The sequence below is a fragment of the Callospermophilus lateralis genome, chromosome 2 (genome assembly GCF_048772815.1).
Source record: "Callospermophilus lateralis isolate mCalLat2 chromosome 2, mCalLat2.hap1, whole genome shotgun sequence".
Taxonomy (NCBI): Eukaryota; Metazoa; Chordata; class Mammalia; order Rodentia; family Sciuridae; genus Callospermophilus; species Callospermophilus lateralis.
In genome coordinates, this window is record NC_135306.1 from 662105 (window position 1) to 690016 (window position 27912).

Consider the following 27912-nt stretch of genomic DNA (forward strand, 5'->3'; position numbering starts at 1 on the left):
AAAGGAAAATTAAATGAAGACTGAAGCCACTATGAGACACTACCACACAGGTACTTTAAGGCTAGAACTAAAGAGACTGAGGCACTAAGTGCTGGGGAGAAAGCTACAGTCAGAACCCTCACATGCCACAGAGGTAAGCCACTTTGGACAACAGCATACCTATAGGTGAACCCGGTCCTGTACTTCCAGGTATTCCCTCGAGTAAAGGTGCTTATGTTCACCACAGCCCTGTGACAGTCAAACGTCAGAGACCACAGTGTGTTCACCAAGAAAGGGCAGCAAACAGACACATAGGGAGGATGCTTTAGGCAGCAAGGAGCCACCCCACGGAGCATGAGGGTGAGACTCAGAACAGATGCACCAACCACACTCAGGTGGGCACTTAAAAGAAAAGCAGTACAGTCTAAAAGGCCCAACAGAGCCCGACAGAAAACCAGCAAGGGCCACGAACACACCAAGAAGGCCAAGCAGAGATCAATGGGTCTGGGTGCAGGTGGAGAACTCCAGAGTGAGCAATGCGTGTCCTGGGCATCTTCACTGTGCTGACGGCCTCCAGAACCTATCCAACTTTAAGCACAGAATCAGCTAGGCATGGTGGCAGCACCTATAATCCCAGACACTGGGGAGGCTGAGGCAGGAGGATGACAAATCTGAGGCTAGCCTACGCAGCACAGCAAAACCCTATCTCAAAAGTTTAAAGGGGCATTGGGGCAGGGGCCGGGGTGGGATTAGGGGGCTGGAGTATAAAGTACAGTGCTTGAGGTCCTGAGTTAAATTAAAAAAAAAAAAAAATCAGTTCTAGCTGCTAAACAAAAGGTCCCAGTATAAACACACAAGTTAGAGAGCTAATCAACCCTTCCACTTCATGGAAAAAGCCACCAGCACCCCAACTCCAGACCCAATGAAACCCCAAGCACATAGCCAACCCCTTGACTGGGGACTGTGCCTGAGGCAGTGCTATGCTCAGTCCTGAGTGCCCCAAGGCCCTTGTATTATAGGCATGCTCCTCAGTGTGGCACAACTAGGAGGTGGCAGAACTTTTAAGAGGTGGGGTGGTGAGGACAGGGGTGTGTTCCCTGCAAGAGAGCCCTTCCTCTTGTTGGCCACAAGGGGAATATTTTGTTCCACCGCATACTTTTCCCATGTGCTGCACCCCGGCCCCTACCAGTTTAGGCTAACTGACCATGGCCTGAACCTTCAGCACCATGCCCATGGCAAAGAGGCGATGCAGTAGGAGACCACAGCTCTGCTGGCCCTAGATTTTCTTGCTCCCTCCTCTCCTCATCCAAACCCCTTGTCCATCCTCCTGTGAAGGTGAGCAGGCAGGCTCAGATACAAAAGGTAGAAGTGCCATGGAGGCTGCAGGCCAGGCCACAAAAGAGGCCTGGGCACCTGAACAGGACCCTTATTTCCAGGTGGGAAGAGAAACTGTCTGCATCCAGGGTTCCAGATGTAAACAGTGCAGAGACTGCAAGTCCCCTGTGATGCTCAGGTCCTGGCACATGAGCCAGGCCACTGAGAGCATGAAGTGTGGCCAGCAGCAGCACCCCTCATTTCTTAGTTCCCAGCCTAAGCTTACCTGTGCTGGACTTCTCACTGTGGCTGGTCGGGCTCCAGCAAGCAGCGGAGTATCTTCTGTTTTTACCCCACCTGCTATCATGCCAGTACACAAGCCTGCCCCTCCTCCATCCCCTCTTCTAAGGTCCCTGCAGACCTCCTGGAAAACTCTCTTCTAAATCAATCAGGCATCTGTGGTTAGGCTTCTCCAGGACAGGGGAATCCACCTACCTGACTCCAGACCCTAATTTTGGGGGAAAATAAACTAGTGCCATAAAACTAACCATCAATGCAGTATCTCAAAACATTGTCTATTCACTTTTCTTTCTCTTCTAAGGAAGCAACTACAGGCAGAGCCAGCAGTTACCCTGGCCCTGGGACAAGGTCCAGTCCTCACGGACATTTCCTTGGTCTTCTCCTTGGGTCCAATAGGGGACACAAGCGGCAGAGAGCAGCACCACCAACCACACACCCTCTCAATCTACAGATCTGGCCCAGGGGCCACGTCTGTCTAGACCTGCAGCTCTACTTACATCTGGCATAAAGCAGCTGGGTCAATGAGCTGCCAATGCCAAGAAGTTAGAGCTGCCACCAGGTGCCAGCTCAGCTTTACACATTCCTTTGGAATGAGGAAGCCATCCTATTGGCCCGACCCCCAACACCATAGGAGGTTGAGTCCTTAGGGGTTTGCTGTTAGCCATGAGAGACTTACGTTGTCCCGGATGTTGATGTCAGAGCCCTTGGATAGCAGCAGCTTCACAAGCTCCACGTGCTTGTACTCAGTGGCCCAGATCATGGGTGTCCAGCCGCCATCGTCCTGAGGGCAGAAAAGGAGACAGAGCTGCCACAGCTGCCAAAGACACGCCCAGCCGGTACACATATCTCACCCTGGGACTGAAAGGACCCCAGCTGGCAGTGCGATGCTCAGAGCCTGCTCTGGAGGCCTGAGTGTGCAAGAGGAGACAAAACTGGTCCTAGACCCTCCCACAGGCATGGCTCCCGAAAGCCCTGGAGAGGTGGAGCTGCTGGCCGCCCACCCTAGTCCAAGAACAAGAGTGGGCACAACCTGATCTAGGCAGCATAAAAAGAGACTAAAAATGGCGAGTCCAGCTAGACCCAGGCACACTACACACAGGAAGACTGGTGGAAGTGTGAGCAGCAAGGCCTTCCCTTGGTCCTCTTGACCTCGGGGGCAATTTCAAGCAGGAGATAGGCCAAAAGATGGACACCTAGGCATAAAGGTCTCGGGATCGACAGAGACTGTGTCAGCTGACCTACTATTCCTGGGTTGCTTCATCCAAATCTGAAAAGGTACTTTCCAGGGCCTGAGCACTATGCGGCCAGCTCCAAGTAGAAGACCCAAGGCTCCAGCACACCCTCCACAACTGCCGACTACTGCATTGCCAGGCCCTGGGCACCTGGCAGTGCCCACAAAGGCCACCTTAGGGGCAACTAGCCCTGGTGGAGGGGGTAGGGCGGGCACACAGCAGCCCAACCTCATGAATAAGGGCATGGGTCAGGCAACAATAAAACCCAGCAGATGGGTGATGCTCTGGACAGAGCAGAGAGGGAACCAGTCAAGATAACACAGGAGTCAGGTCTGTACCAGAGGGTGCGGAGGCAGGGCCTGGACCGAGGGGCCAGCACACAGCCTTCTGAGGGAGACAGAGACTCACCCAAGAGCCGGGAGGCCAGAAGCTCACCGCAGGCATAATGAGCAGTCTGGATCGCCAGCCTTTTTAAGGGCACTCTCTGGCCTGATGAACACCTGCAGACATCCACTGTGTGCCCAGGAATGACCAGCGGTCACTCTGTGGCACAACAGCATCCTGTGGCTCTGACAATGGGAGCCAGCTTAGTGGACAGCAAGACCCGGCTGAGGGAAGGCGGGAGCCCTGGGGGAGGTGGGTGCCATTCCAGGCAGGGACTGCTGGGACGCCTCATTCCAGCAATGAGATCTAGAGCAGGCCACAGGGGGAGGCCCAAGGCCTTTCAGGGATTGGGGGCCTTGTGAAGGGGCTGCTGTGGACAGACCCTGTCTGTCAGTGGGGTGGTACACCACGGGACAGGGATGTGGCTCTACCTGGCAGTTGACGTCCATCTGTCCATTGGAGAGCAGGTACTGAACCACATCATAGTGCCCCTTCTTGGCAGCCAAGTGCAAACATGTGGAGCCCTCTGCATCCTGCAACACAAATGCCATTCAGTTCAAAGATACCACCCTCCTGCCTTGGCACTCTGTACAGGGCCAGAGACTCCTGCTCCCATACAAAGGAGGTGCCATCCTGTCCCCACAGCTGAGCTCCAAGCTCCCTGCCCCTCGACAGTTGACACTTCAGGTGGCAGCAGCCTCCACCACACACACTAGCAGGCGTACCACCACGAGACCCACACACTCCTCCTACCCACCCGGGATTGGATGGCTAAGGGACACCCCCAGGCTTCTTGTCAGGGCCAGCATGCAATGCAAGTCCTGCTTGGAACAGTTCTAATATGACCCTGGGACCTGCTCCACCCACAGCGGTGCACTCCGGGCCCTCTGTCACACGGCACATTGAAAACAGCAAGTCAACGATGGTGCTGGGGTTTAAAACACAGTGTGGGAAAGCAGCCCTGTCTCCTTGCTGGGCCTACGTTCCCTGGCTGCTACGCATACCTCGTTAGCTTTCAGCTGTGTCCTCAAGGACACTACGCAGACCACACTAGTCAGGACAGACCCCAGAAGTCCCTGGATGAGCCAGAAGGGCTATCCAGCTTGCTTGTGGTGACAGCTGGGCTGGAGGGCACTGGAGTGTGCCCACCGCCCAGAGTGCACCCTTGTGCAGGGACCACAGGACCACACATGCAGTCCTGCCACTGCTCGCATAGGCCTGTATCAGTACTCCCCACCACAGCTCTGCATTGACCTGTCTCTGAATTACTTTTCTCTGCTTTTCTACCTCACAGCCAAGACCCTGGATTTTAGCAGATATCATAAAACATACTGATATGAATCAGGATACCACCTTTCTGAAGAGCAGCCCCATGCCTGATTCCCACATCATTAGTGCTCAGGACAGACACTGACAGAGGGCTACAAATTGGTAGGGACGATGGCCCAAGTGGCAGGGACACTGCTGCCCTGGCAGATGAACATGTAAGCCAAGAGAGGAGCCTCAGGGTGTGCAATCCCTGTCCCAGGGAGGTAAGGGACAGGGACCAGAAGGGGTGAGAGGAGGTCTCAGAGGGCAGAGGGCAGAAACTGAGGATCTCTGAATCATGCAAACCACATGGGAATGATGTAAAGGTGGCAAAAAGAGGCTCTCAGGCAGAGAAAGGCTGTCAGCCTCAGTTCAGAGCAGCTTGCTGTGACATCTCCACACTGAAAGTGACACTCACGCCAAGCCCATCCAAGGGAACACCCCACAGTGCCCGTCCCATCTTCATCCCCCAAAGGTAACCACTCTCTTGAATTATTTATTCTTCTGATGTATCTCTTGATACTTTCATGATAGGTATGTTCACACACGTTCTAAAATGGAGTCTAACGCGTTGTAGGTCCTTCTCTAACTCCTGTTTAGTTCAAGATTATGTTTCTGAGGCTCATCTTTATAGGTAATATTTCATGCTGATTCCCCGCTTTTAGTTGCCATAAAACTATCTCACCCTGGGACTGAAAGGACCCCAGCTGGCAGTGCGATGCTCAGAGCCTGCTCTGGAGGCCTGAGCGTGCAAGAGGAGCCAAAACTGGTCCTAGACCCTCCCACAGGCACGGCTCCCGAAAGCCCTGGAGAGGTGGAGCTGCTGGCTGCCCACCCCAGTCCAAGAACAAGAGTGGGCACAACCTGGTCTAGGCTTCATTCCTAGCCAAGGGACCATTGTCTGACCTGTGAATACTGCGCATGCTCACAAGTGAGGGTGGCCATCGGGGACTGCTGGGCTTCAACCTTCCCAGGAGAGACCTCTAAGCCCCTGCCATGAATGTGCAGATCTTTGCCCCTGGCCAGGTGCTCTGGATGCCTTAGGTTTTCTACAATGATCATGAGAAGTGGGGTCTCAGTCAGTTTTTATAAAGGCTGAGCACTCCTCCCATGCTCAGTGTTCATTTTTTAAATATGAATTTGCATGAATTTTTATTAGTTCTTTTTAGTTACATATGAGAGTAGAGTCTAGTCTGACATATGTACACAAACATGAAGTGTGCCTTATTCTAATTAGGATTCCATTCTTGTTGATGTCCATGATGTGGAAATTCACTGTGGTGGATTCATGTATGTACACAGGAAAGTCATGCTGGATTCATTCCACCGTCTTTCCCTCCTCCCTCCCCACACCCTTCCCTTTATTTCCCTTTGTCTAATCCAATGAACTTCTATTCTCCCCCCCCCTTGTTGTGTTAGCATCTGCATATCAAACAGAACATTCAACCTTTGGTTTTTTGGGGGACTGGCAGGTCCATCCATTTACCAGCAAATGTCATAGTCATTGTTTTATATGCAGTAATATTCCATAGCAAATATGTACCACATTGTCTTCACCCATTTATCAGTGTTCATTTTGTGGGCGGCCTGCCTACGGTCTTTGCAGAGTTTTCTTTTGGGTTATTTTCTTTCATCTTATTCATCAAAGTTACACTTTATCCTGGAATCATAGTCTTCCCTATTACTTTTTAATGTAAATTTTTTATTTATATAAAAATATGGAACACTTCGCGAATTTGTGTGTCATCCTTGCACAGGGGCCATGCTAATCTTCTCTGTATCGTTCCAATTTTAGTATATGTGCTGCCGAAGTGAGCACTCCCCTATTAAAGAGTCCCACATCTTCGTCTTTTACACCAGATCCTCAAGATATCTGCCCTGTGTCACACCCTCCACAAGTCATAATTGACTTCACATTACAGTGCAGGGTTACAGGACACATGGGCTCCTTTACGTCTGTCCAGCTGGAGCTATACCTTTGCATGGAGAGCTCAGTGGGTATCCGTGAGCTTTCCTGGCAGGTTCTAATCCACATGCTGCTGTTTTGTTTCTATTTACCCCACCTGTCACCATTCCACATATCCTGTGTTTTAGTTGAATAAATATTTTTAGTATTCCATTTCACTTCCTGTACTATTTATTTCCCCATAAAGCTATGCTTCTTGATACTTTCCCCTCTCTGTTAGTCTTCTTAAATCAACAGTCTCTCCGGAGTACAGTAACTTCACAACCCCCGCTCCCTGTGCTCCTGCTGTAACACTCCTCTCTTTGGGATGTGCATAAGCTCCACCTTGGTTACCACGGCTTTTTTTTGGTACTGGAGACAGAATCATGGTTACCACTGAGCTAAGGGCCTCGCTAACTTGAGACCTCCTACCTCAGCCTCCCAAGTTGCCTGGATTGCAGGTGTGGACACCCTGCCAGCCTTTAGTTATTGCTTTAAATGGTCTCTTCTCATTTGAGAAACTTAAAGAAAGAAGAACTTTCAACACCTGCCTTCTTCTACTTTCCTTCTAGCCACAGTACCCTTTGCAGGAGACCCTGTGGGCGGGCCCTGCCTGCTCTGCTTGCCTGCATGGGCTTCACCTCATTCCCCCTTCCACTGGACAAGTGCTCCACTGGGCAAGTGCTCTGAGCTGACCTCTTCTTGGTTGTTCTCTTTCAACACAATGGAAATATCTTTCCACCTGGGCCCCATCATTTCAGACAAGAAGCCAGCAGCATTTCACAGTGGTGTTCCCTACCTATGATGTGCAGTTTTTCTCTTGCACTTGTAGGGTTCCCTCTATTTTGGCTCCAACAGTTTCAGTATGTATACTTAGATGTTCTTTGTATTTATTTACCTTGCTTGGAATTTGCATCCGTGGATTGCCATTTTTCTCCAACTTGGGAAATCTATGACCATCTTTCTTCCACATACTGTTTCCTGATAGGTTCTCCTTCCTGTCACACAGTAGTCTACTCTCCCTTCTGTACACTAACTGCTGCTGAGACCCTCTCCCTTTCTTCTGCTGTACTCGAATTCTGGCGAGGCTCACAGGTACTGCTGACTTCAGACACCTGCCCAGTGGCAGCTCCTCCAACGCCCACCTGTGGGGTCCAGGTGCTCCAGGTCAGGCATGAACCCCTGCCTCCCGGGTCCTCAGTTAGGGTGTCTGCTTGGGTGCCAGTTCCCCAAGAGGAGGGTACGAAGTGACTCTTGGCACAAGATGGGGAAGATGTAGAGTGCGCCTGCCATCACCACAGAAAGCACTTACTCACTCAAGAACACCAAGGCTATCCAACATCTCAAAAAAAAAAAAATCAATAAAACCAATGGACTAAATACAAACTTAAAAGCAAATTAAAATAGTTTAAAAAAACAAGTTTGTTATAATTAACAGCATAGATAAGGTGTGCCTGAACACTCCTGAAACAATTTAGATATACATATAAAAAAGCATTTAAAATGTTCATATACTATGAAACAGTAATTCCACACACACACACACACAAAAAAAAAATCAAACTCATGCAAACATTTAGTCTGAAAATGCTCACTAAAGCACTGCTTTTTTAAAAAAATATTTTCTAGTTACACATGAACACCATATCGTTATTTTGTTTATTTCTAAGTGGTGCCGAGGATGGCACCCAGGGCCTCACACATGCCCGGCAAGCGCTCTGCCACTGAGCCACAGCTCAGCCCCTTAAGCACTGCTTTTAACGAAGGTGAAAATACAATAAATATTAATACACAAATCTGACTAAAAATTATGGAATATAATAAAACACCAAAGCAGCCATTTGAAGGATATTACAAAATAATAATTAATGACAGCAATATAGTAAAAACTTAATTTGATTTAAACAGGAGTTAATAAATTAGAGTGTACAGTCCACGTTTTTGGTGAAAAAAATTGAGTATTAACATGAAAGACTAAGTTTCTGTATATGTGTTCTGTGGTACTGAGGACTGAACCCAGGGTGCTCTGCTACAAGCTACATCCCCAGCCCTTTTTATTTTGAGGTAGAGTTTCTAGGGCTCTCAGCCAGCAGCAGCACACAACACCTGCCTCCTGGGTCTGGCTCCTTTCACTCTGTGTCCTGTGGGTCCACCATGCTGACATGCCACTGTACAGGTGGGCCATGTACTGATCCTTTACCTGCTACTGGACACTGCTTCTCTTCAGCTGTTGGGAACAGCGCTGGCCATAAGATCTTCACACACAGCTGTTTCTTTGGCATACACCTAGGGGTGGAACTCTGAATCGCACAGAAATTCTAGGTCTGGCTCTCACAGAGGCTGCTGCTTCAAACACAAGGCCTTGGACTTCACCTCCTCACCAACACTCCCTTTCCAACTTTCAGAATGGCCCTCCTGGTGGTGGAAGGTGGCATGTAACTGTAATTTTGATTTGCAGTTCCTTAATGACAAACAATGTCAACTATCTCTTTCTTCATCTCCTAAGTGGCCATTTATGTGGCCATTTATGTTTTTTTCAAAACCTGTAACCAGTTTTAAATTGGATCATTTGAGTTTTGTTGAGTTCTAAGAGTTCAAATATTCTGAAGAGAAACCCTGTACCAGATACATGATTTGCCAATAATTCTCCAACCTGCAAACTGTCTTTTTACTGTCTTGATAATGTTCTTAGATGCACAGATTTTTAAGATTAATGAAGTTTATCTAATTTTTCATTATTGTCTGTATTTTGGGTACTATGGCCAAGAAATCACTGCCAAATCCAAGGTCATTAAACTTTGTTTTTTCCAAGAGTTTTACTGTTTTAGCTCTTTAGTTCTTCAATCCATTTTGTATTTATTCTCATATGTGGTGTTAACACATTCTTCTGTGTGTGGATATCCAGTTTTCCTGGCACCATTGTTGAAAGTTGTCCTCTGCCCATCAAATGATTGTCATATCCCAATAAAAGTTAACACATACCAGGGTTTATTTCTGGGCCTCTTTTATTCCTTGGGTCTCTATTAGCTGTCTTTATGCCAATACCATGCTCTTTTCATAGCTTTATAGTAAGTTTTGAAATTGGGAAGGGTTAAGTCTCCCAATTTTGCTATTCGTTTTCAAAATCGTTTGGCTACTCCAAGTCCTTGAGATTCTACATGAAATTTAGGATGGGTTTTCCTGTATACATAAAAGGCTATTGGGGGCTGGGTTTGTGGCTCAGTGGTAGGGCACTTGCCTAGCATGCATGAGGCACTAGGTTCAATCCCCAGCACCAAATAAATAAATAAATAAAATAAAGGTATTTATTTACAACTAAAAAAAAAAGGACTTCTTTCAGCTGTGATTTGCCATCTTCAATGTACTGGCTGTTTGCCTTGTTGATAGTTTTCCCTCTTTTTGATCTTATGGAAATGGAATGATTTTCTTCATTTCATACTTGGATAGAAGACTGAGTACATAAAAATGGAACTCATTTTTGCATGTTGATTTTGTATCCTACTACTTTGCTGAACTGGTTTGTCAGCTCTAACAATATTTTTGTGGATTCTTTAGGTTTTATACAGATAAAAGAACAGAGACAAACTTGCTTCTTCCTTTCCAACGTAGATGCCTTCTATTTCTCCTCCTGCCTAACTGCCCTGGGTAGAAGATAGAGAGAAGTACACTGCCTGCAGGCGGTTGGAAGCTTCTGCACAAGGGGCCTGGTGCTCACCCGGGATGGCCACTAATAACGCCAGGTCACCTTAGAAGGTGAAGAGACTTCTGGATGACTGGGTAAATGTCTGCAGGTTACCAGTTCCTGACAGTGTTCCAGTGAGGAACTGTCCCCACTCTCGTTTCTGAGAAACACCTACATAGGGAGTAGGAACATGAACATCATGGGGTACCTTTGGATCCACTTGTGCCCCAGCCTTGATGAGGTACTTCACTGCATCCAAATGGTTGTTTTCTGCAGCTTCCATCAGTGGGGTCCTCTGGTCTTCTGAGCAGGTGTCAATATTGGCGCCCGCCTGGTAAAACAAGGACAGTCAGGTGTATGGGAGAGAAGCTACTGCAGTCCTTCACACAAGCATAGATGCTTCCATGTCTAAAAAGGAGACTGAATGAGCAGTTGAAACTCTACTGGACCACATCTGAGTCTTCCAAACTGCATTTAAGACAGCCATTCTATTTCTATGAAGTTCCAGTTCACACTGGGTGTTTTTTTGGCAAGATCTCATTTCTAAATTAACCTGATAGAAAATACTCACAGCACAGCAGTGTGACAACATCTTTACAAGTGAGAAAGATGGCATGAAACCTTAAAGCAGGCAAAGCAGGTGCGAAGAGGCCTGGGAAAGGGACATGCGGAGGGGCATCCCAGCTTGTTGGGTCTGCTGCCTACTTCTCCAGCTGTTTCAACAGTTTCCAAAACAAACAGAACCCAAACAAATTTCCATGCTATGCATTTTGGAGCAATTTAATTTTTCTAAAAAGTGAGAAACTTGAAAGACTAGTGCAATAGCAAGTACACATAGGTGAAGCCCCCAACTTAACACTGGCTATATGCCAAGAGCAAATAAGCTGCTGGCAGCTGAAATCTTTTCCCCACAGGGTAACCATCCAACTTCTTAAACCAACAGCTAATATTCATCTTATAAAACAAATATTTACAATGAAATAGTGACAACAGTATTATTTTTGCTATTAGCAATTAAAACACAAGAGTAGAATCATCAAGAAAGGAAGTTTTACACAAGCCAGGAGCAGTTAAAGGGTGCATGCTGCAACTAGGGGTTCTGGAAGAGACTGTGGTAGTCTCCAGAGATGGACTGCATGGGCTAAAACTGGAGGCCCAAGGGCAGGGGCCAGAGGTCACACCAACCACAGATTTGACACAGAAACAGGGAGGTGGGTGGGGAGAGACACAATTTCAGACAAAAGTTCAAAGCAAGGGTCACACTGCTAAATCTGACGGCAAAGGAGGCCAGAATTCCACAGCGGCTGACTTTAACAAGTAAGTAACTTTCAAACACAGAGGACAGGGCAGCGAGTGGAGGCCATGCAGAGAGAGTGCGGCTGAGGAGGGTCAGGGCTGCGCTTGGAGACCATGCTCTATCTGCACACAGCACACATAGCCCTGCTCTTCCTGGACCCCCAGGACCTCACTCTGACCTTGGCACCTGGCACTACCAGCTCCGCAGACAAGCAGAAGCCCCTCATAAGCACACAGCAACCCAGGACCACCGGGGAAGACACCAATTATTAACCATCACCCAAAAAACATTCGAGAACATTGAGACTCAGGGGAAAAATATAGATGAAGAGCCAAAACCAAGACTTAACAGGTAACTAATGGAATTTCCCAACAGATGCAACAACACAAAAAAATGTGGCTTCCAGTTGTGGACCCTGCCACATGTTCAGCAGGGGACACCGGATCCATTCTGAAACTGGCAGGACCACTATGCACTCCCAAACCCTCACTGTGGGCACACCTTCTAGTTCATAGCCTGGCACATTCAGCATTCACACTGAGCCCCATCTTGAAACAACACTCAGGAGAGAAAGCATCACAGCGGAGACAATAGTGTGAGCAGACAGAGGCGAACCTGCCTGTAGGCTAGGAAATAATCCCATATGTGAGGAGAAGCCCAGGGGCTCACAAGGCTGGCGGACAGGGCAGCTCCTATATGAGTTACTACTGAGACTGACCCGGAGAGCCTCTCAGCCCAAGAGTCAGACCACAGATATCCACAGCCCTGGAATAGGACCAGGGCTGAGTCCATCCCAGCAACAGAGAAGCATTGACTTCAAGGCTGGGATGCTCTCCATGGCTGAGCAGCAAGCACAGCAGTGCTAAGGACCATTTGGTCTGTTGCTTCATCTGCTCTGAGCTTCCAATCCAAACAGCACATGCAGCAGGTCAACAGGCACAGGGGGATCAAACAAAACAAAAGCTTCAGCGAGTACTCAGTGAAACTAAGACGGACAAACATCACACATGCTCTGAAGAGGCCCCTGGACAGGTTCAGGGCACACAGCTCAAAATCAAGCGCAAATGGGAGGTCCACAGGTCAGCCCAGCTGGGACAGGTCCAGAGAGGGGATAGGAAGACCTGACACCAGTGCCAGTCTTCACTGGGGGGCTTCTGGACAGAGCCTGCAGGAGATTTATGATGTAAGACACCCACAGACACTGAAAACCTAAGGAGCTGTGCCCTGAGACTCAGGGAAAACTAGAAACAAACTCATTCTGTCCCTTTTCTTGGGAAATCACAGTTAAACTACTTGGGATTGGAGGAAAAGACAAAATTCACGCGCAAAAGGATCTTCCAAGAATAGCAATAGTAACTCTATAGCTGGGGATTAGACCAAGGTTGACTGAGAACTAGTTGAGTTGTGCCAGGCTGGCCAGACAACCAGGTATGAATGAACAGATGTCCATGGAAAGGGTATAACGAGTTCCTGTGGATAGCTGGGTACAGTGGCCCACACTTATAACCCCAGCAACTTGGAAGGCTAAAGCAGGAAGATTACAAATTCGAGGCTAAACTGGGCAACTTGGTGAGAACCTGTCTCAAAATTAAAAAATGGCGCGTGGCACACACCTGTAATCCCAGTGGCTCTGGAGGCTGAGGCAAGAGGATCCTGAGTTCAAAGACAGCTTCAGCAAAAGTAAGGCACTAAGGAACTCAGTGAGACCTGGTCTCTAAATAAAATGCAAAATAGGGCTGGGGATATGGCTTAGTAGTTGAGGGCTCCTGAGTTCAATCCCCAGCATCCATCCATCCATCCATCCATCCATCAATTAATAAAAATATAAAGGGTTGGGGATGTAACTCAATGGTAGAGCACCCATGGGTTTAATCCCCATTACCCCCACCCCCCAAAAAAAAAACGCTGTATGCAAAGGATTCCCAAATATCTAATATTTCATTTTGTAATAGCTTCAGCCTCACAGGGCACAGTGGACACAGAACAGAACAGAGAGCCACAACTTCCCCAAGGACAACACTGTGCAAACCACAGCCATGGTAAAGAGAAGAGTTAAGATGGTTCCACTGACTCCCACCTGCATTGCCTGCTTTTTCCATGTTATCACTTGACTCTTGTTTTGTGATGTTGGGACTAAAAGAAGCTAGACACAAAAGAATCTGTACTGTCCATCTCTATTAACATCAAGCTGAAAGTGGACAACAGTGAGTGGAGCCACCCGGGGAAGGTATAGGGAGCCAAGGCAGACATGTTCTCACGGTGAGGGCTGGCAGAGCTCAGCCTCAGGGGCACAGCACCTTGGGGACCGACAATGCTGAGCCCTCTGTGAAGCCACGGGCAAAGCAGGGTGCTTACCTTCACGGACATCCCCCAACATGTGGCACACTCACACATATACATGCACACTTATCTGCACTGGGTTTCTGGTCATGGGAATTGAATCCAGGGCCATGAGCATGCTGAACACTGTTCTACTGCTGAGCCACACCCCATCCCCTTACTTTTTTAAAAAAAAGACAAAACAAGGAAAAAAACAATGCCTTTTGAAAGAATGATAATCCAGTTCTCAGGAATGAAGTCAGAATAGCGGGGTCACCCTAAATGAAATGAGGGGAAATAACTGGCAAGCGAGACTTCCAAGTCCAGAGGAATGCCCTCCAGAACAGGTGCACCCCCCAGTGGTGGAAAGGAAAGTTACCCTGACTGTTGACCCCTAGGTGTCGGCCCCTGCTGTGCCCATGTCCTGGGATGCCTGCCTGCTCTTCTCTGCCCACCCTCAGCAGCATCCCTGGACCTGCTGGCATCTGCTCTCCTGCCCCAGGAAGCACCAACTCCTCTGTATCATTCTATCCCCTCTTCCCATATGACCCTACCCGCACAGCCCGACACTCACCCAACACTTCCTGTGGGGACCCTGCCACACCCTGGCTGGCTAGACCTCGAAGCCTGCCTAGTCACCTCAGGGTGCTCTGTGGATAGCACAGGACTTCACTATAACTCTTGAGTAACGCCTTCAGAGGAGCAGGGTAAAATAAGAGGCTCTAAAAAGAGATGACCAAAGAACAGGGTTCTTGTGAGAACACCTCTAGAAAGTGCAGTGGCAGGTGAGGAGAAAACCTCGTTTGGGAATCGGTCTAGAAGCCCCATCCCCAAGTGGAGGAGTCCTAGCTGGAGACAACAGGAGGGTGCTTCTCAAAGTTACACAGGAAAACAGGACAAAGGGCATGGTCCCCTCCACAGAGCGTGCCAGCACCACATGGGACTAAGAAGAGCTCCAACTATAATGAGGTATGACTCAGGGCCAGTCAGGCTAAATGACAGTCCCCAAACTTTCCAGAAGCCAAGTATAGTCACATATGAAGGGTCAGAGGCAGGGAGCATCAGACTCAGTGGGGCATCTGTAACACATCGCCAGGAGGTGCAGCACCCACAGAGTGAATAGGACAGGCCTAAGCCTATGAAGAGTGTTGGGGGTCAACAGAGACCAAGTCCACCCAATCATGCAAACACAAGAGAACAATGATATATAGATGAAACATGCCCTCATCAGCTCAAGAGAATTTCTGACCCTGAAGACAGGTTTTCTGAAATAAGACAGTCAGACCAAAATATTAGAATCAAAAAATACACAAATACAATTAAAAGAACAAAAAAGCCCACAAGGCTCATGGTACACACTGCCAAGAGAGCCTACACGGACAATTATGGATGTTCCAAAAACAGAGGGAAAGAGAAAAGGCACATAACAGCTAGTCGACAAAGCAGCTGCACAGAACCTGCAAGTTTGAGAAGGTGTGGATCTCCAACAGGAAGCCCAGGGACGCTGACCAATCTGATCAACACAGATCACCAGGAAAACAGAAGAGCGGCACGGCCAATACCAGAGACTCCCCCTTGGCCAGCAGCAGACTCTGAGCAGAGCCTTACAAGCCAGGACAGAGTGGGATGCTGAGGGGAAAAAAACAGCTGAATGCCACATCTCAGAAATGAGAGAGCAACAAATCCAGCACCAGCCCAGCAGCCCTGGGAGAAATACTTAGGGTGCCCTGTTCCCTGCAGCAAAAGAAAGACAACTATCATCCTGGAAACCTGGGAAGTACAGCCAACAGGAGAGGGAGGCACCCAGAGAAAGGAAACTCACCCATTAGTACTGAAAGCCACTGAGCCGCAAGGACACATAGGGAAGCTTGAAGGAAGGGACCAGGATAGGCAGAATCACCAGAAAGCAACAGATTGAGGGTCCTCAATACCAACAGCCTTGAGTGCAAACACAGGAAATCCTCAGTGAAAAGATAAGGACTGCCAAATGACTTAGGCAGCAAGACCCAACCGTATGCTGCTGACAAGAGACTGACTTCCCCCGGCTGACAGCGCAATGGGGGAAGACTGGCATGGAAACCAGAAGCCAGCAGGACTCGGCCTGCTCCCAACAGGTAAAGCAGATGTGGAGTCAAGAGCCATACAAAAGAACATGCACAGGGGTCACTTCAATAAGAAGAAATAACAATCACAAGAACTAAATACACTGCTGCTAGAGCACCCAGCTGTCTAAAGCAAGTGTATTGTATCTAAAGGAGAGGAGGACTCCAATGAGTAAGAGCTGGAACTCTACCCACTTTCCTCAACGCAAGCATCACCTAGACAAAAATATCAACTATCCAAGGGAGTGGGACCTAGCTGCAGGAAGCAGGCCATTGCAGTGTGCCTGAAAGGGTTCTCTCTCTGCTTTTCGGTGGCCATGGGCTGAGGCGCTCTGGTCTGCCATGATGCTCTCCTTACTTCAGGCCCAAAGCAATGGAGGCAGTACACTATGGACCGAAGCCTCTGAAACCATGAGCCAAAATAAATCTTTCCTCCTCCAAGCTGTCTGTGGAAAGTGTTTCAATCAAAGCAATAAAGTGTTGACTATCTCAAGGACTATTATGACAACTATATGCCAACAAGAGCTAAGCTCGTACAATCTACCAACACTGAACTGCAGGAACATAAATCATCTCAACAGACCATTAACTCACAATTTAATCAACAGCAAGGTTTCCCAACAATGAAAAGTCCAGGTCTGGATGATCTCTATGCTGAATTTCATCACACCTTCAAAGACTAACATTAACTCTTCTCAAACTTTTCCAAAGAAATGAAAGGAGGAGCTGGGTATGGTGGTGCACGCCTGTAATCCCAGCCTCTCAGGAGGCTTAGGCAGGGGGATGATAAATTCAAAGCCAGCCTCAGTAATTTAGCAAGGCCCTAAGCAACTCAGTGAGACCCTGTCACTAAATAAAATACAAAAAGGGCTAGGGATATGGCTCAGTGGTTAAGCACCCCTGGGTTCAATCCCTGGCACCCAAAGAAAAAAAGAAATGAAAGCAGGGAACCCTTTCAAACTCATTCTATGAAGCCAGCATTTTCCTGATAACAAAAACCAGAGGACACAATGAAAAAAAGACTTCAGAACAATTTCCCACATGTAGATACATTAAAATTTCCTAGCAAAATGCTAACAAACTGAATCCAGTAGTACATCAAAAAGATCATTAGCTACGGGTGGGGCATGGGGGTCATCCCAGAAATGCAAGGATGATTCAACATGCACAAACACAAAAGAGTAACCTGTCATAGCAACACCACAAAAGACAAAACGTGACTGCCTCAACAGATGCAGCAAAACCATTCAATAAAATTTAATACCCCTTCCTAATAATCAATGAGGTAGAAGGACCACATGCGACACAACAAAGCCCAAAGCCACATGGCAGACCCTCAACAGTGCCATGGTGAAGGGGAGTTCAGGGACTTTCTCCAAGACCCAGGACAAGGCAAGGATGCTAGCTTTGGCCACTTACTCAGTATACTACTGGAAAGCAGGGGGACAAAGAAACAGAGCATCCGAGAGGAAGGAGGAGGACCAATTACTTGTTTGCAGATATTGTGATTTTATTTGTAGGGAAACTTAAAGATTCCACCAGTTACAACTGATGCCTGAAATCAGTAAGGTTGCAGGGTACACTAATATTGAAATGTCAGTAGGTTTTTCATATACTACCAACAAAATTTCAGTAAAAGATAATATGAATACACACACACACACACACACACACCACACACACACATATTTATATAAATTTAACCAAAGAGGTGAAGGATCTCTAAGTGAAATTCACAGAACAATGATGAAAGAAGTTGAGGACATCAAAGAATAGGAAGATCTTCCAAGTGCATGAATTGAAAGAATACTGTTAAATATTAAACTACAGGTGACCCATAGATTCAGTGCAATTTCTATCAAAATACCACCGATATTCTTCATGGAAATGAGAAACAACACTCTTAAAATTCATATGGAAAAACAAAACACTCTGAATAGCAAAGCAATCCTGGGCAAAAAAATGAAGGCTGAAGGCCCCACAATAACTACAAAGCCATATTAACCAAAATGGCAGCCTACTGGCATAAAAGCAAGGCACACAGACCAGTGCAACAGAATAGAGAGTCAGGAATAAATCCACATATTCACAGCTGATGGCTTTTTGATAAAAAGCACCAGGAACACACAACAGAGAATAGTCTCTCCAACAAGTAGTGTGGGAACTGAAACTATGGCACTACCAGAAGAAAACAGGGGAAATGCTCTAAGATATTGGTAGGGCAAAGATTTTTTGGATATGACTCACAAAAGCACAAGCAACAAATGCAAAACCTGACAAATGGGATGACATCAAACCAAAAAACTTCTGAACACCAAGGAAACAATCAACAGAGCTGAGAGGCAACCTACAAAATGGAAGAATATACCTGCCAACTATTCATGTGATGAGGGCTTAAATTCTATAATGTATACCAAATAGAATAATTCAATTTTAAGATGGACAAAAGATCTGCATAGACATTTCTCAAAAGAAGATATACAAACAGGCCAGGCATGGTGGCATAATCCTATAATCCCAGCAGCTTGGGAGGCTGAGGCAGGAGGGTTGCAAGTTCAAAGCCAGGCTCAACAACTTAGTGAGACTCTAAGAAACCTGGTGGTTCACAACTAGGGATGTGGATATGCCTCTGGGTTCAATCCCTGGTACAAAAAAGAAAAAAAAAAAAGCAGGAAAATCAAATCCACAGTGCAATATCATCTCACCCCAGTAGAAAGGCTAATAACAAATGACACATGTCAGTGAGAATGTGGACAGGGGGCTCTATACACTGCTGGTAGGAGCATAAATTAGTTCAGCCACTAGAGAAGTAGTATGGGGGCTGCTCAAAAAATCAGAAATAGAACCATCATCTGATCCAGCACCCACTCCTGAACACATATACCAAGGAAAGGAAATCCGTAAGTCAAGGAGAAATCTGCTCTCATGTGCTGACTGCAGCAAGGTTCATCAGCACCAAGATATGTTGCCATCCGAGGTGTTCTTCCACAGATGAATGGGTAAAGAAAGTGTGAGATGAACACAGTGGAATATTATTCAGCCATAAAGAATGAAGTCCTGCCATCTCTGGCAACATGGATAAGCATGGAGGACATTATGTAGGGCACAATAAGTCAGATGCAGAAAGACCCATACTGCATGTTCTCATTTAAATGTGCAAGCAAAGAACAGATGACTGGTTCCCAGAGGCTGGGAAGGGTGGGATGGGGAGCTGGAGAGGATGGCCAATGGGTATAGGGAGCAGCTGGCAGGAGGGATGACTTCTAATCTTCCACAGCAGAAGAGGGTAAGTATGATTGGCACAATTAACTGAACATTTCAAAACAGCTAGTAGAGAGGATTTTGAATGTTCTCTAAAGAAATGACCAACATTTGAGGTAATGGATACACCAGATGCCTGGATTATATACATATTTTGAAACATTGCCTTGTACCCAATAAGTGTGTGCAATTATTATGTCAATTACAAATTTTAAATATTTTTTAAAAAAACATCCCTTATATAATTAAAGCAAGTTCTGAAGATAAAAAAGTAACCAGGTAGTGGAGGGTGGGGGAAGATTTGGGCTGAAGTGAACCCTTATCTTTGGCAATAGGTCAGTAAAGATCAAAACCTAAACCTAAACTAAAACTAAACAAGTCAACACACAGCCACACTGGGCGTCCTGTGGGCCAGAAACAGCAGAAACAGATGGAGCAGGGTCAGCAGCCCCAGGGCCATGAGGGGCAGGAGGCTGCTTTCCTGGCAGCTAGGAACCTGGAGTCACTTCACTCCAACAAACATGAAGGACAGCGGAGAGGTCTGGGCGAGCCGCGCCTCCAAACCTGAACTAGCATGTGGCAGATGTCCACGTGGCCGGCCTCTGCCGCAGCGTGTAGTGGGCAGCGCTTGTTCTGGTGCTCCATTTTGAAGTTGGGGTCGATTCCATCAACTGTGAACAGACATGGTATAGCCGGTTACGCTGCTGTCGCCACTGATGTGCCTACATATGACCCTGATGGCTGTGACACCCAGATCTGGCAGCTCCCAGACCAATAGCCAGTGCTGAGCCAGCTGGAGCCAGCACACTGCTGTCTGGTCTGGGCCAGGCCCCATCTGCTTAGAAGACTGACAACACACAACCCAGCTGGCAGAATTGTCCATCAGAGGCAGGTAACAACACCTGCCCCTTCCTCGTCCCCTCCCTGTCTGGGGGCCTGGATCTGTTCTTATGTGTTCTTGGGCTGAGCCTCCCTAGGCCTGTGAGGACACTGACAAAGACAAAACTGGCTCTGGGGTCCTGTGACCAACAACTTGGACATCTGTCAGACACTCAGCAAAGAAGCCAGCCATACAGAAGTGAAGTGACTTAGACTGTATGAAGTCAGAAGGAAAAGAGTCAACAGCCATTTTGGTCAAAGTTAAATAAACCTTTTTTTTTTTTTTTTTTTTTCCTCCCCTAGAGCAAATTGTTCAATTTCTCTCATGTTTTGCTGGGAGACAAAAGCCTTTTTTTTTTTTTAAGGACGTTGATGGACCTTTATTTTTTTCATTTATTTATATGTGGTGCTGAGAATTAAACCCAGTGCCTCACACATGCTAGGCAAGCACTCTACCACTGAGCCACAACCCCAGCTCCAAGGCAAAAGATTTTTTAATCACCTCTTTGAGCCCAGAGTAGATAAACTTCTGAGCCCTCCAAGCCTGGAGCCATGAGCTCAGAGCTCAGGCTACACGAGTGCACCAGTACCACCTGTCCGCAGACGGACAGACAAGGCTCCTTCTGCAGCACTCACAACAGGCCCCAGCGCTTGTATCGCTTTTTTTGGCACCTAAATTTCTAACTGATTTAATCGTCACCTAATTCCTTTTCAAAAGTTAGAAATGCAGAGTGTCCCAGTGCCACGAGTAGGTGGACATGAACATCAGAAGCAGGATGGTGTCACTGGGCACTCCCAGTCATGTGCCAGAGGCTCATGAACAGAGTAATAGTAAGATCAGGCTCATAAAAGAAAGGAGTAACCAATAGGACTGTGTTCCTTTGGGTGCCCATGCAGGCAACTCACCCAGCATGAGGAGCACCTTCTGTAGCTCGCCCTGCCTGGCAGAGAAGTACAGCTGCTTCGGGTGGAAGCGAAGCTTCTTGGGTCTGTAGGAAAGCAGAGGTCATGGTCAGCACAGCCCAAGTTGCATCTGTAAACCTGGAAGCCAAAGGCCCTTGGGGTACAGCTGCCTGTCAATTCCTCAAGTCACAAACAATGAAGTCACCAGTCTTGAAGCATCTTACAGTCAACCCCTTCTCGGTTATGGCATGAGAATGCTCAAACCAGGAGCTTCTGCAGATGTGGCAACAGTACCAGGGGTCAAGGGCAAGCCACTGCTCTGCAGCAGGTGGAGGGAGACCCTGAAGAGCCACCAACACACTCAGCACAGCAACAATGAGGCCATGTGTACAGCCCACTCTCTGCCTGTAGCACAGTGGGTGACAAGAGCTGCCACCAAGCTACATAAGCCAACTTCCAGTGGTAAAGAAGGGCCTGGGGCTGCAAGAGTGGGGACCCAGGTTTTATGCTGTGAAAACTTAAATCAATAACTAAATTGATAAATGTACATCAATAACTGGGGTATGAGGATAGGCAGGAGTCAGGAATAGTCAGGGCGTGGTTGGTGCAGTAGGGACTATAAGCAACAAGTGAACGCAACAGTCGCTGTAAGAACAGACTGAGAGACCAAACAGAGAGGAAGCTAGAGGGAGGCCCACCCAGGTGAGGAAGAGGTACACTAGGACTTTATCAGCACCAGGATTTTTCTATTCATGGAAGAGTAAACATGCTGCTCTTCCTCCTGGAGGAAGGTGAGGTTGTCCCACTGAAGGGAGGACCTGGGCATCCTGTGGGCCAGAAGTGCTTGCAGGTATCTGGGTATATGGGGTATGGAGCTGTTAGGAAAGCCTGCACAGCTGGGAGTGGGCTCCGGGATGGTGTTTTTGTCAGTGGTCTGTGGGCGGCATACCTAGGGAGTGGGTCTCTAGGGTCTTTTGACTGTCCTCACTTAGGACTTCAAGGGCCTCCCCAGGACCAAATTGCAATGGTTTCCCCAAACAGTATAAAAACACAAGAGTTGTTCAGATCAATGGTGTCACTCAAACAGCTGGAAAGCATAGTGACCCCCCCCACCCCCAGGGCATAGCACAGTGATCATCTCCAAAACTAGCTCTTACTTTTCAGAGTCCAGAGCAATCAGAGCACTTTCCAAGGTTTCCTTCCCAGGTCCCTGGGAAAGGCCAGAGGTTGGCCTTGCCAGCCCCACCAGCCCGGTGGGATCGAAGCCCTCAGGCACGTGAGGAGCTGCACTCTGCGGCTTGTCCTCCTCAGAGAGTGGGGCTCCAGCAGTGCTTCAGGGGGAGGAAATTATTGAAACATCAGTCTTGGAAAGCCTCTTCTCATGAAAAATCAATGAAAACACAAAATACCACCTGCTTCCACCTGTCTCACAAGCTGCTTCTCCAGCAGAGACAATGGCCAGATCACCTGCTACCTGCTTTGTCCAGGATGTGACAGCCCAGAATTCAGAACCCCACTCAAGTGAGGGGTGAGGTTCCTGAGTCACACCTATTCCACCTGCTGCCCTCCCCAGCAGACAGAAACCCACTGAGTCGACATTTCTCTAATCTTTAGTTTGGAGGGTTCATAATTTGTGTCCTCTAAAAGATCTTCCATTAAGTCTTAATTTTCTTTCTATCAGCATGAAGCTTCTTAAGCTCTGCTTTCCCCTTTTTTCTGGGTGGCCTGTGGGTATGGTTGTCACTCTGGAAGGGTCTCTCTGCATCACCTCCCTTACTACCAAGCTATGGCTGGAGGGAGAACTGGCTGCTGCAACTATTCTTTTCTTTTGCTGACAACGTCAACTCTAAACAGTTTTAGCCACTTCCACTGGACTCCTTCAGGAAAGTGATGCTATGAGTCTCTGTGAATACTGTTCCAGACTGTTCTCCTGTCTCCAGAGAGGCTTCTACCCTGCCATGAAGAGTGTAGTGGAACTGGGAGCAGTGGTGCACGCCTATAAACCCAGCAACTTGGGAAGCTGAGGCAGGAGGATTGCAAGTTCAAAGTCAGCCTCAGCAACTCAGTGAGACCCTGTCTCAAAATTAAAAAAAAAAAAAAGGAGAGGCAGAGGGTTGGGGATATAGCTTAGTTCTAATCCCTGGCACCGCCAAAAAAGCGGGACTGGGGGACAGAGGGCGGGGAGGCCTGGGCATGTAGCTCAATGGTTAAGTGGCCCTGGATTCAATCCCCAGTACCAAAAAAAAAAAAAAGAGTGTAGCAGGAAGAGCCTGCAGCAGCTGACGGATGCTTCAGGCTTATCAAATAATCACTGCAGGGACTTTGCTGATGACAGAACTCACAAAGCCACATCCATCAGGTAGCATGAAAACAGGCAACCGAATCTACAAAACCTAAAAGAGACCAATATATAAATGGCAATAAATTAATGTAAGCTGTTTCTTAAATGTCAGAAATCACAATAAGCATCAGAACTGGCTGAGATTAAGCTGGGTGGAGTGCCTGTAATCCCAGTGCCTCAGGAGGCTGGAACAGGAGGAGGTAAGTTCCAGGCCAGCAAGGGTAACTTAGTGAGACCCTGTCTCAAAATAAAAATTAGTGAAGGGCTAGGGATGTGGTTCAGTGGCAGACACCCCTAAGTTCAATACCCAGTACCATAAAAAAATAAAAAGTAGGCTGAGACTTCTGCATACAGCAGGAGAAACTAACAACTAGAGGGACCCAACAGGGGCTCGGCCCAGAGAATCCAGTCAGAGCCACTTGGTCAAGTACCTGCCCGTGGTCGTGTCCGCCCTGCCCTCGGTGACCAGGCTCTTTTCCTGCCCAGGGGCCAGGGTCACTGTAGATGTCGTGTCTGCTTTCGCTATGGTCACCTCTTTGGCCTTGGAGGTGTCCTCCCCACAGTGGGGACAATAGCTGGCATTGTTGACTCGAGAGGCACAGTCCTTGTGGAAACGATGAGAGATGCTGCTCTCGGGCTGACATTCCATGAAATTACCCTAAAGACAGGAAGACAAAAGTCACTCTTTGAAAAAACTGGAGCTAACATTCAGAAAAATAGCTCTACTGAGCCAGGCAGATAGAGCAAGCAGGTGAACCAGGTAGGCACTTAGTCCTGGCCCCATGCTGCTGAGAAGTAAAAACAGTATCTGTTCTTGTATCTGCTTAGAGCACCCACATCTGCCAGCAACTTCCACAGAGAACAGAAGCCAAAGAGGTCACCTCGGTGCCCCCAGCCCCCCAGTAACCATTGTTGTTCAGATTCTCTAGCCAAGCAAGAAACTTCATAAGAGATATGGTCCAGAAGGATTTCAGAGGGCCCATGTTCTGCAGAGCAGACGGTACAAGAGTCTTGGGTCACAGAGTGAAGGAGACACCGCTGGCATTTCAGTGAGTACTGTGCAAACAAGCACCATGAGAATGGCCACTCTTGTAAAAAGCTAGATAAGAAGGGCTGGGGTTTTATCTCAGAGGTAGAGCACTCGCCCAGCACGTGCAAGACCTCAGCACCACATTAAAAAAATAATTAATTAATTTAAAAAAGGGATTGTGTCCAACTACACCTAAAAAATAAATATTAAAAAACAAACAAACAAACAAACAAACAAAACCGCTAGACAAGAAGATGTAGAGAAGCTGCTCTCCCTGGCAGAACAAAAAGGGTGCTGGAAGATAAGGTAGGATATAAGGTGTGGAATCCAAGATAAGACCTGGAGTGGAAGCTCCTGGCCCGGTTCACAAAGGAGCAGCAGATATTTGCAGAAGCCTGAGGCTAGAGGCAAAGGCAAGTGCTGCCCACCAGGGCTCCATGGAGAACGGACCTGTTCGGGGGTCTCGGGCACTGATGAGGAGATATCTGAGGGAGTCAATGAAGACAAGATCCTAGCCACAACAGGAAGGTGCAGGAGAGGGAGGAGATGTGTCTCCCGTCTAACTCAGGAGTTCACAGTGCAGGGAGCAGAGGATGCCCCACAGGCAGGACTGGGCATGTCTAAGGGCATGTCTAACTGGGAGCAGTGGTGCACGCCTATAAACTCAGCAACTTAGGAAGCTGAGGCAGGAGGATCGCAAGTTCAAAGTCAGCCTCAGCAACTCAGTGAGACCCTGTCTCGCTGAAGACCTACTCAGGGTGGGCCCCAGACTTGGGACAAGTCACTGGGATGAGTTTCTAGAGGACATGAAAGGCCCACCAGGTGGGCTGGGCTCTTACCGCTGTGCAGAAGTAGCCGCAGCCAGGACAGCATTGGTGCTTCACCATGCGGCCCCGATGGTCCTCACACAGCACCAAGAGTGGCGCCTTGTTAGACGGTCGCATCAGCTCATACTTGACCACGCTGTTCGTGCACCGGCCCAGCTGCAGTCAGACAAGACAGGGGTTAGTGACAGAGTTGTGAAAAAACAGCGTCCCCACCTGCCAGGCCCTGGCAAGTGCCTGATACAGAGGTGGTGTTCAGCAAGTGCGAGCTGACTAAAGAAGCCATGGGCAGTGCAAGGCAGGTCTCAACTGGGAACACACATAGCAGCACTCACTGCACACCTGCCAGCACTGGGAACCTAAGAAAGGAAGTCTCGTTTTCTGCACCGCCTGTGGAAGGCAGCAGCCAAGGGACCACACTGAGGGGACCAGCAGCTTCACTCAAGCAGAAATTAGGACATTATCGGGATAAGAGGAGAGAAGGATGGCACAGATCATTATGGTGAGCTGTAGGAAACGACATGACCAACTCCTGAGTAGACCAGACCAGTGGGAGGAGCCTACACAACAGGGTCAGAGCCGAGGTGTGAGATAGCAGGAAGAAATGTCCTCTGGTCTGCCTGAGGGGTGTGGGCCCTGGAGGTCCTGAAAGGCTGGACTCAGGGACAATCCTGGAGGAAAGCAAAGGCAACTCTGAGGTGAGGACACCTGAAAGACTATGTGCTGCCAGGCATCAGACAGCAGGTGGCTATTTGCCACACAGACAAAGGGTGCTGCTGGTTAACATGTAAAGCTCTTTGAGAGCCAATAAGAAAGTAAAAATAGCCCAACAAAAGAAATAGTGGCAATTCACAAACTACTATAAGTGCTCCCAAAACAAATGAGACAATGTTCGAATATCCTGGTGATCAAAGAAATGTGACATAACAGCCTCCAGCATTCTTTCACTCTGCTGGACGCCACCAGGTCTTTCAACCTGTCTCCAGATACAAGCTTGCAACAACAGAAGAGCAGGAACAACACAGGTCTGTCCACAGGGGCAGGACATTCCCAGGTGGTACACATGACTTGCCAGACCAGCAAGGGGCTTCACCCAGAATTGTGTAAGCATCACTAGGGAGGTGTTTTGTTTTGTTAAGATAGTATGGGCATTACCCCATATGCATTCAACAAAAAATGGAAGGGGAAGAAGCAGGGCCTATACATCCTAAAAAAGCCATCCACTCCCTGACAACACCAAATGACCCGCTCTGAGCCCTGGTCAAGACCTGCTAGGTGGGACTGTTCACACATGCTGATTTAGAAAACTATTTGCAATACAGTAAAGGAAAAAGCAAGTCATTTGGAAAAAGAAACTTGATGTGGTATATACACAACCAAGTCTGGAAGGACACACAAAAATAGTAAGAACCTCAATTCTGGAGTCAGAGGCAAATTTATACTTCCTTCTTTGTGCATGTCTGAAGTTTTATAATAAGGACAACTTATTCATAGTCATAAAAATGATAAAATGCATGATTCTGCCCGGCTGCTGAAATGAGTGAGTTGGGGTAGAGGGTTCTGCTGACTTGGCAGAATGCAAACAGGGTGGTGTTTTAGAAAGAGGACTTCAAAGCAATGACAGTGGAACCTAGTCAGGGATGGAAAACAGAGGTACAAAAGAAAAAGTAGGTGAGCAAGGCAGGGGCACATCAGCACTCAAAGCAGCCCCAGAAGGCTCCCCAGGAATGTGTGGTAGAGCAGCAGCACAGGGCAAGCACTGGGAAGAATGGTAAGCAACTGGGCAATCAGGCACTGAGTTGGCAAAACAGACTCAAACCTGCCTGCCTCTGGGCAGGGACAAGGGCAGACAGAATCCTGGGACTGAAGGCCTGGCACCCCCCACTACAGGGAGAGAAAACCAGGCACCCAGGCCTCAACACACCTGCCATCACCTAGGCCTTCCTGCAGCTGTAGAGGGCTTCACTGTTTCACTAAACATTCTGTTCAGAAGTTTCAAGAACACACAGCAAAGAACAATGGACCCCACAAGGGCAGTACCGAATTTCAAGAATCACTAGCATACTCTGCTCTTATCTGAGCTGCATCCCCATGACACTTCTGCTCAGGAAACATGGGCTGATGCATTCATGGGAGAAATCAAACCATTTTGCTCTTAAATAATTCAGATGTACTGATAATAAGCCATATTTAACATAACCTTTAAGGCCACCCTCACACCCCAAAACAGCAGTAGTGAAATCCCCAGAGCAGTGAGACCCAGGTTCAAAGGCTTTCACACTGGTCCATCAAGACACACAAGCTGAGCACAGGGCACCTGCTGGTCTCCTATCCTCTGCAGGGTTGCCTCTCTTTTGCTTCCTCTCCTGCTATTCACCTGGTGAAGAACCTGGGCCGATTCTGGACAGCTACTCCCACAGGCTCTCTTCCTCAGGGTTCTCTCCATCCTCTAAGCCCCTGAAGCCTGGCAGTGGGGTCTAGGCCACCTCCAGGCCAAGGTGAAAGCCTGAGTCTGCCTTGGACTCCACTGGCTTACAGCGACTTGCCTAGCAGCACAGCCAGGTATGTCCAGAGGCAAGAACCTTCCTCCTGTACCACGGCCCAAGCAGGTGCAACCAGATGCAGCAAGGGCAGGAAAGCCTTGGATAGTGTACCTAGTATCTAGGCTCCTCGAAGAGATGGCACCATGCAGCACAGGGCTCGCCCCAGCAAGCTGAGGAAAGATGAAGGCTGAGGTTAATAGCCAAAACCTGGACAAGGTGGCACAGATGTGGTGCTGAGGGGGCTTGTGTACAAGAGGCACTGGCACACC

At 48.0% G+C, this 27912-nt stretch overlaps 1 protein-coding gene and 1 non-coding gene across 14 annotated transcripts in view; both read right to left on the reverse strand.

The window, feature by feature from the left end:
• The window catches only part of Ehmt1 (euchromatic histone lysine methyltransferase 1), a 157191-nt gene that overhangs the window by 19335 nt on the left and 109944 nt on the right, over positions 1-27912 (reverse strand). For all 13 annotated transcript variants that reach the window (XM_077108758.1, XM_077108753.1, XM_077108751.1 and 10 more), the window contains 8 exons: positions 25116-25259; positions 23678-23904; positions 22063-22236; positions 20909-20991; positions 19688-19794; positions 10353-10475; positions 3641-3742; positions 2270-2374 (listed from right to left, as the gene is read on the reverse strand). In XM_077108758.1, the coding sequence (XP_076964873.1) occupies positions 2270-2374; positions 3641-3742; positions 10353-10475; positions 19688-19794; positions 20909-20991; positions 22063-22236; positions 23678-23904; positions 25116-25259 (1065 nt within the window). The remainder of the gene's footprint in view (positions 1-2269; positions 2375-3640; positions 3743-10352; positions 10476-19687; positions 19795-20908; positions 20992-22062; positions 22237-23677; positions 23905-25115; positions 25260-27912) is intronic.
• On the reverse strand, positions 6230-6336 carry LOC143393329 (U6 spliceosomal RNA). The gene has a single exon (XR_013090615.1). It is a non-coding gene; the product is annotated as a U6 spliceosomal RNA (small nuclear RNA).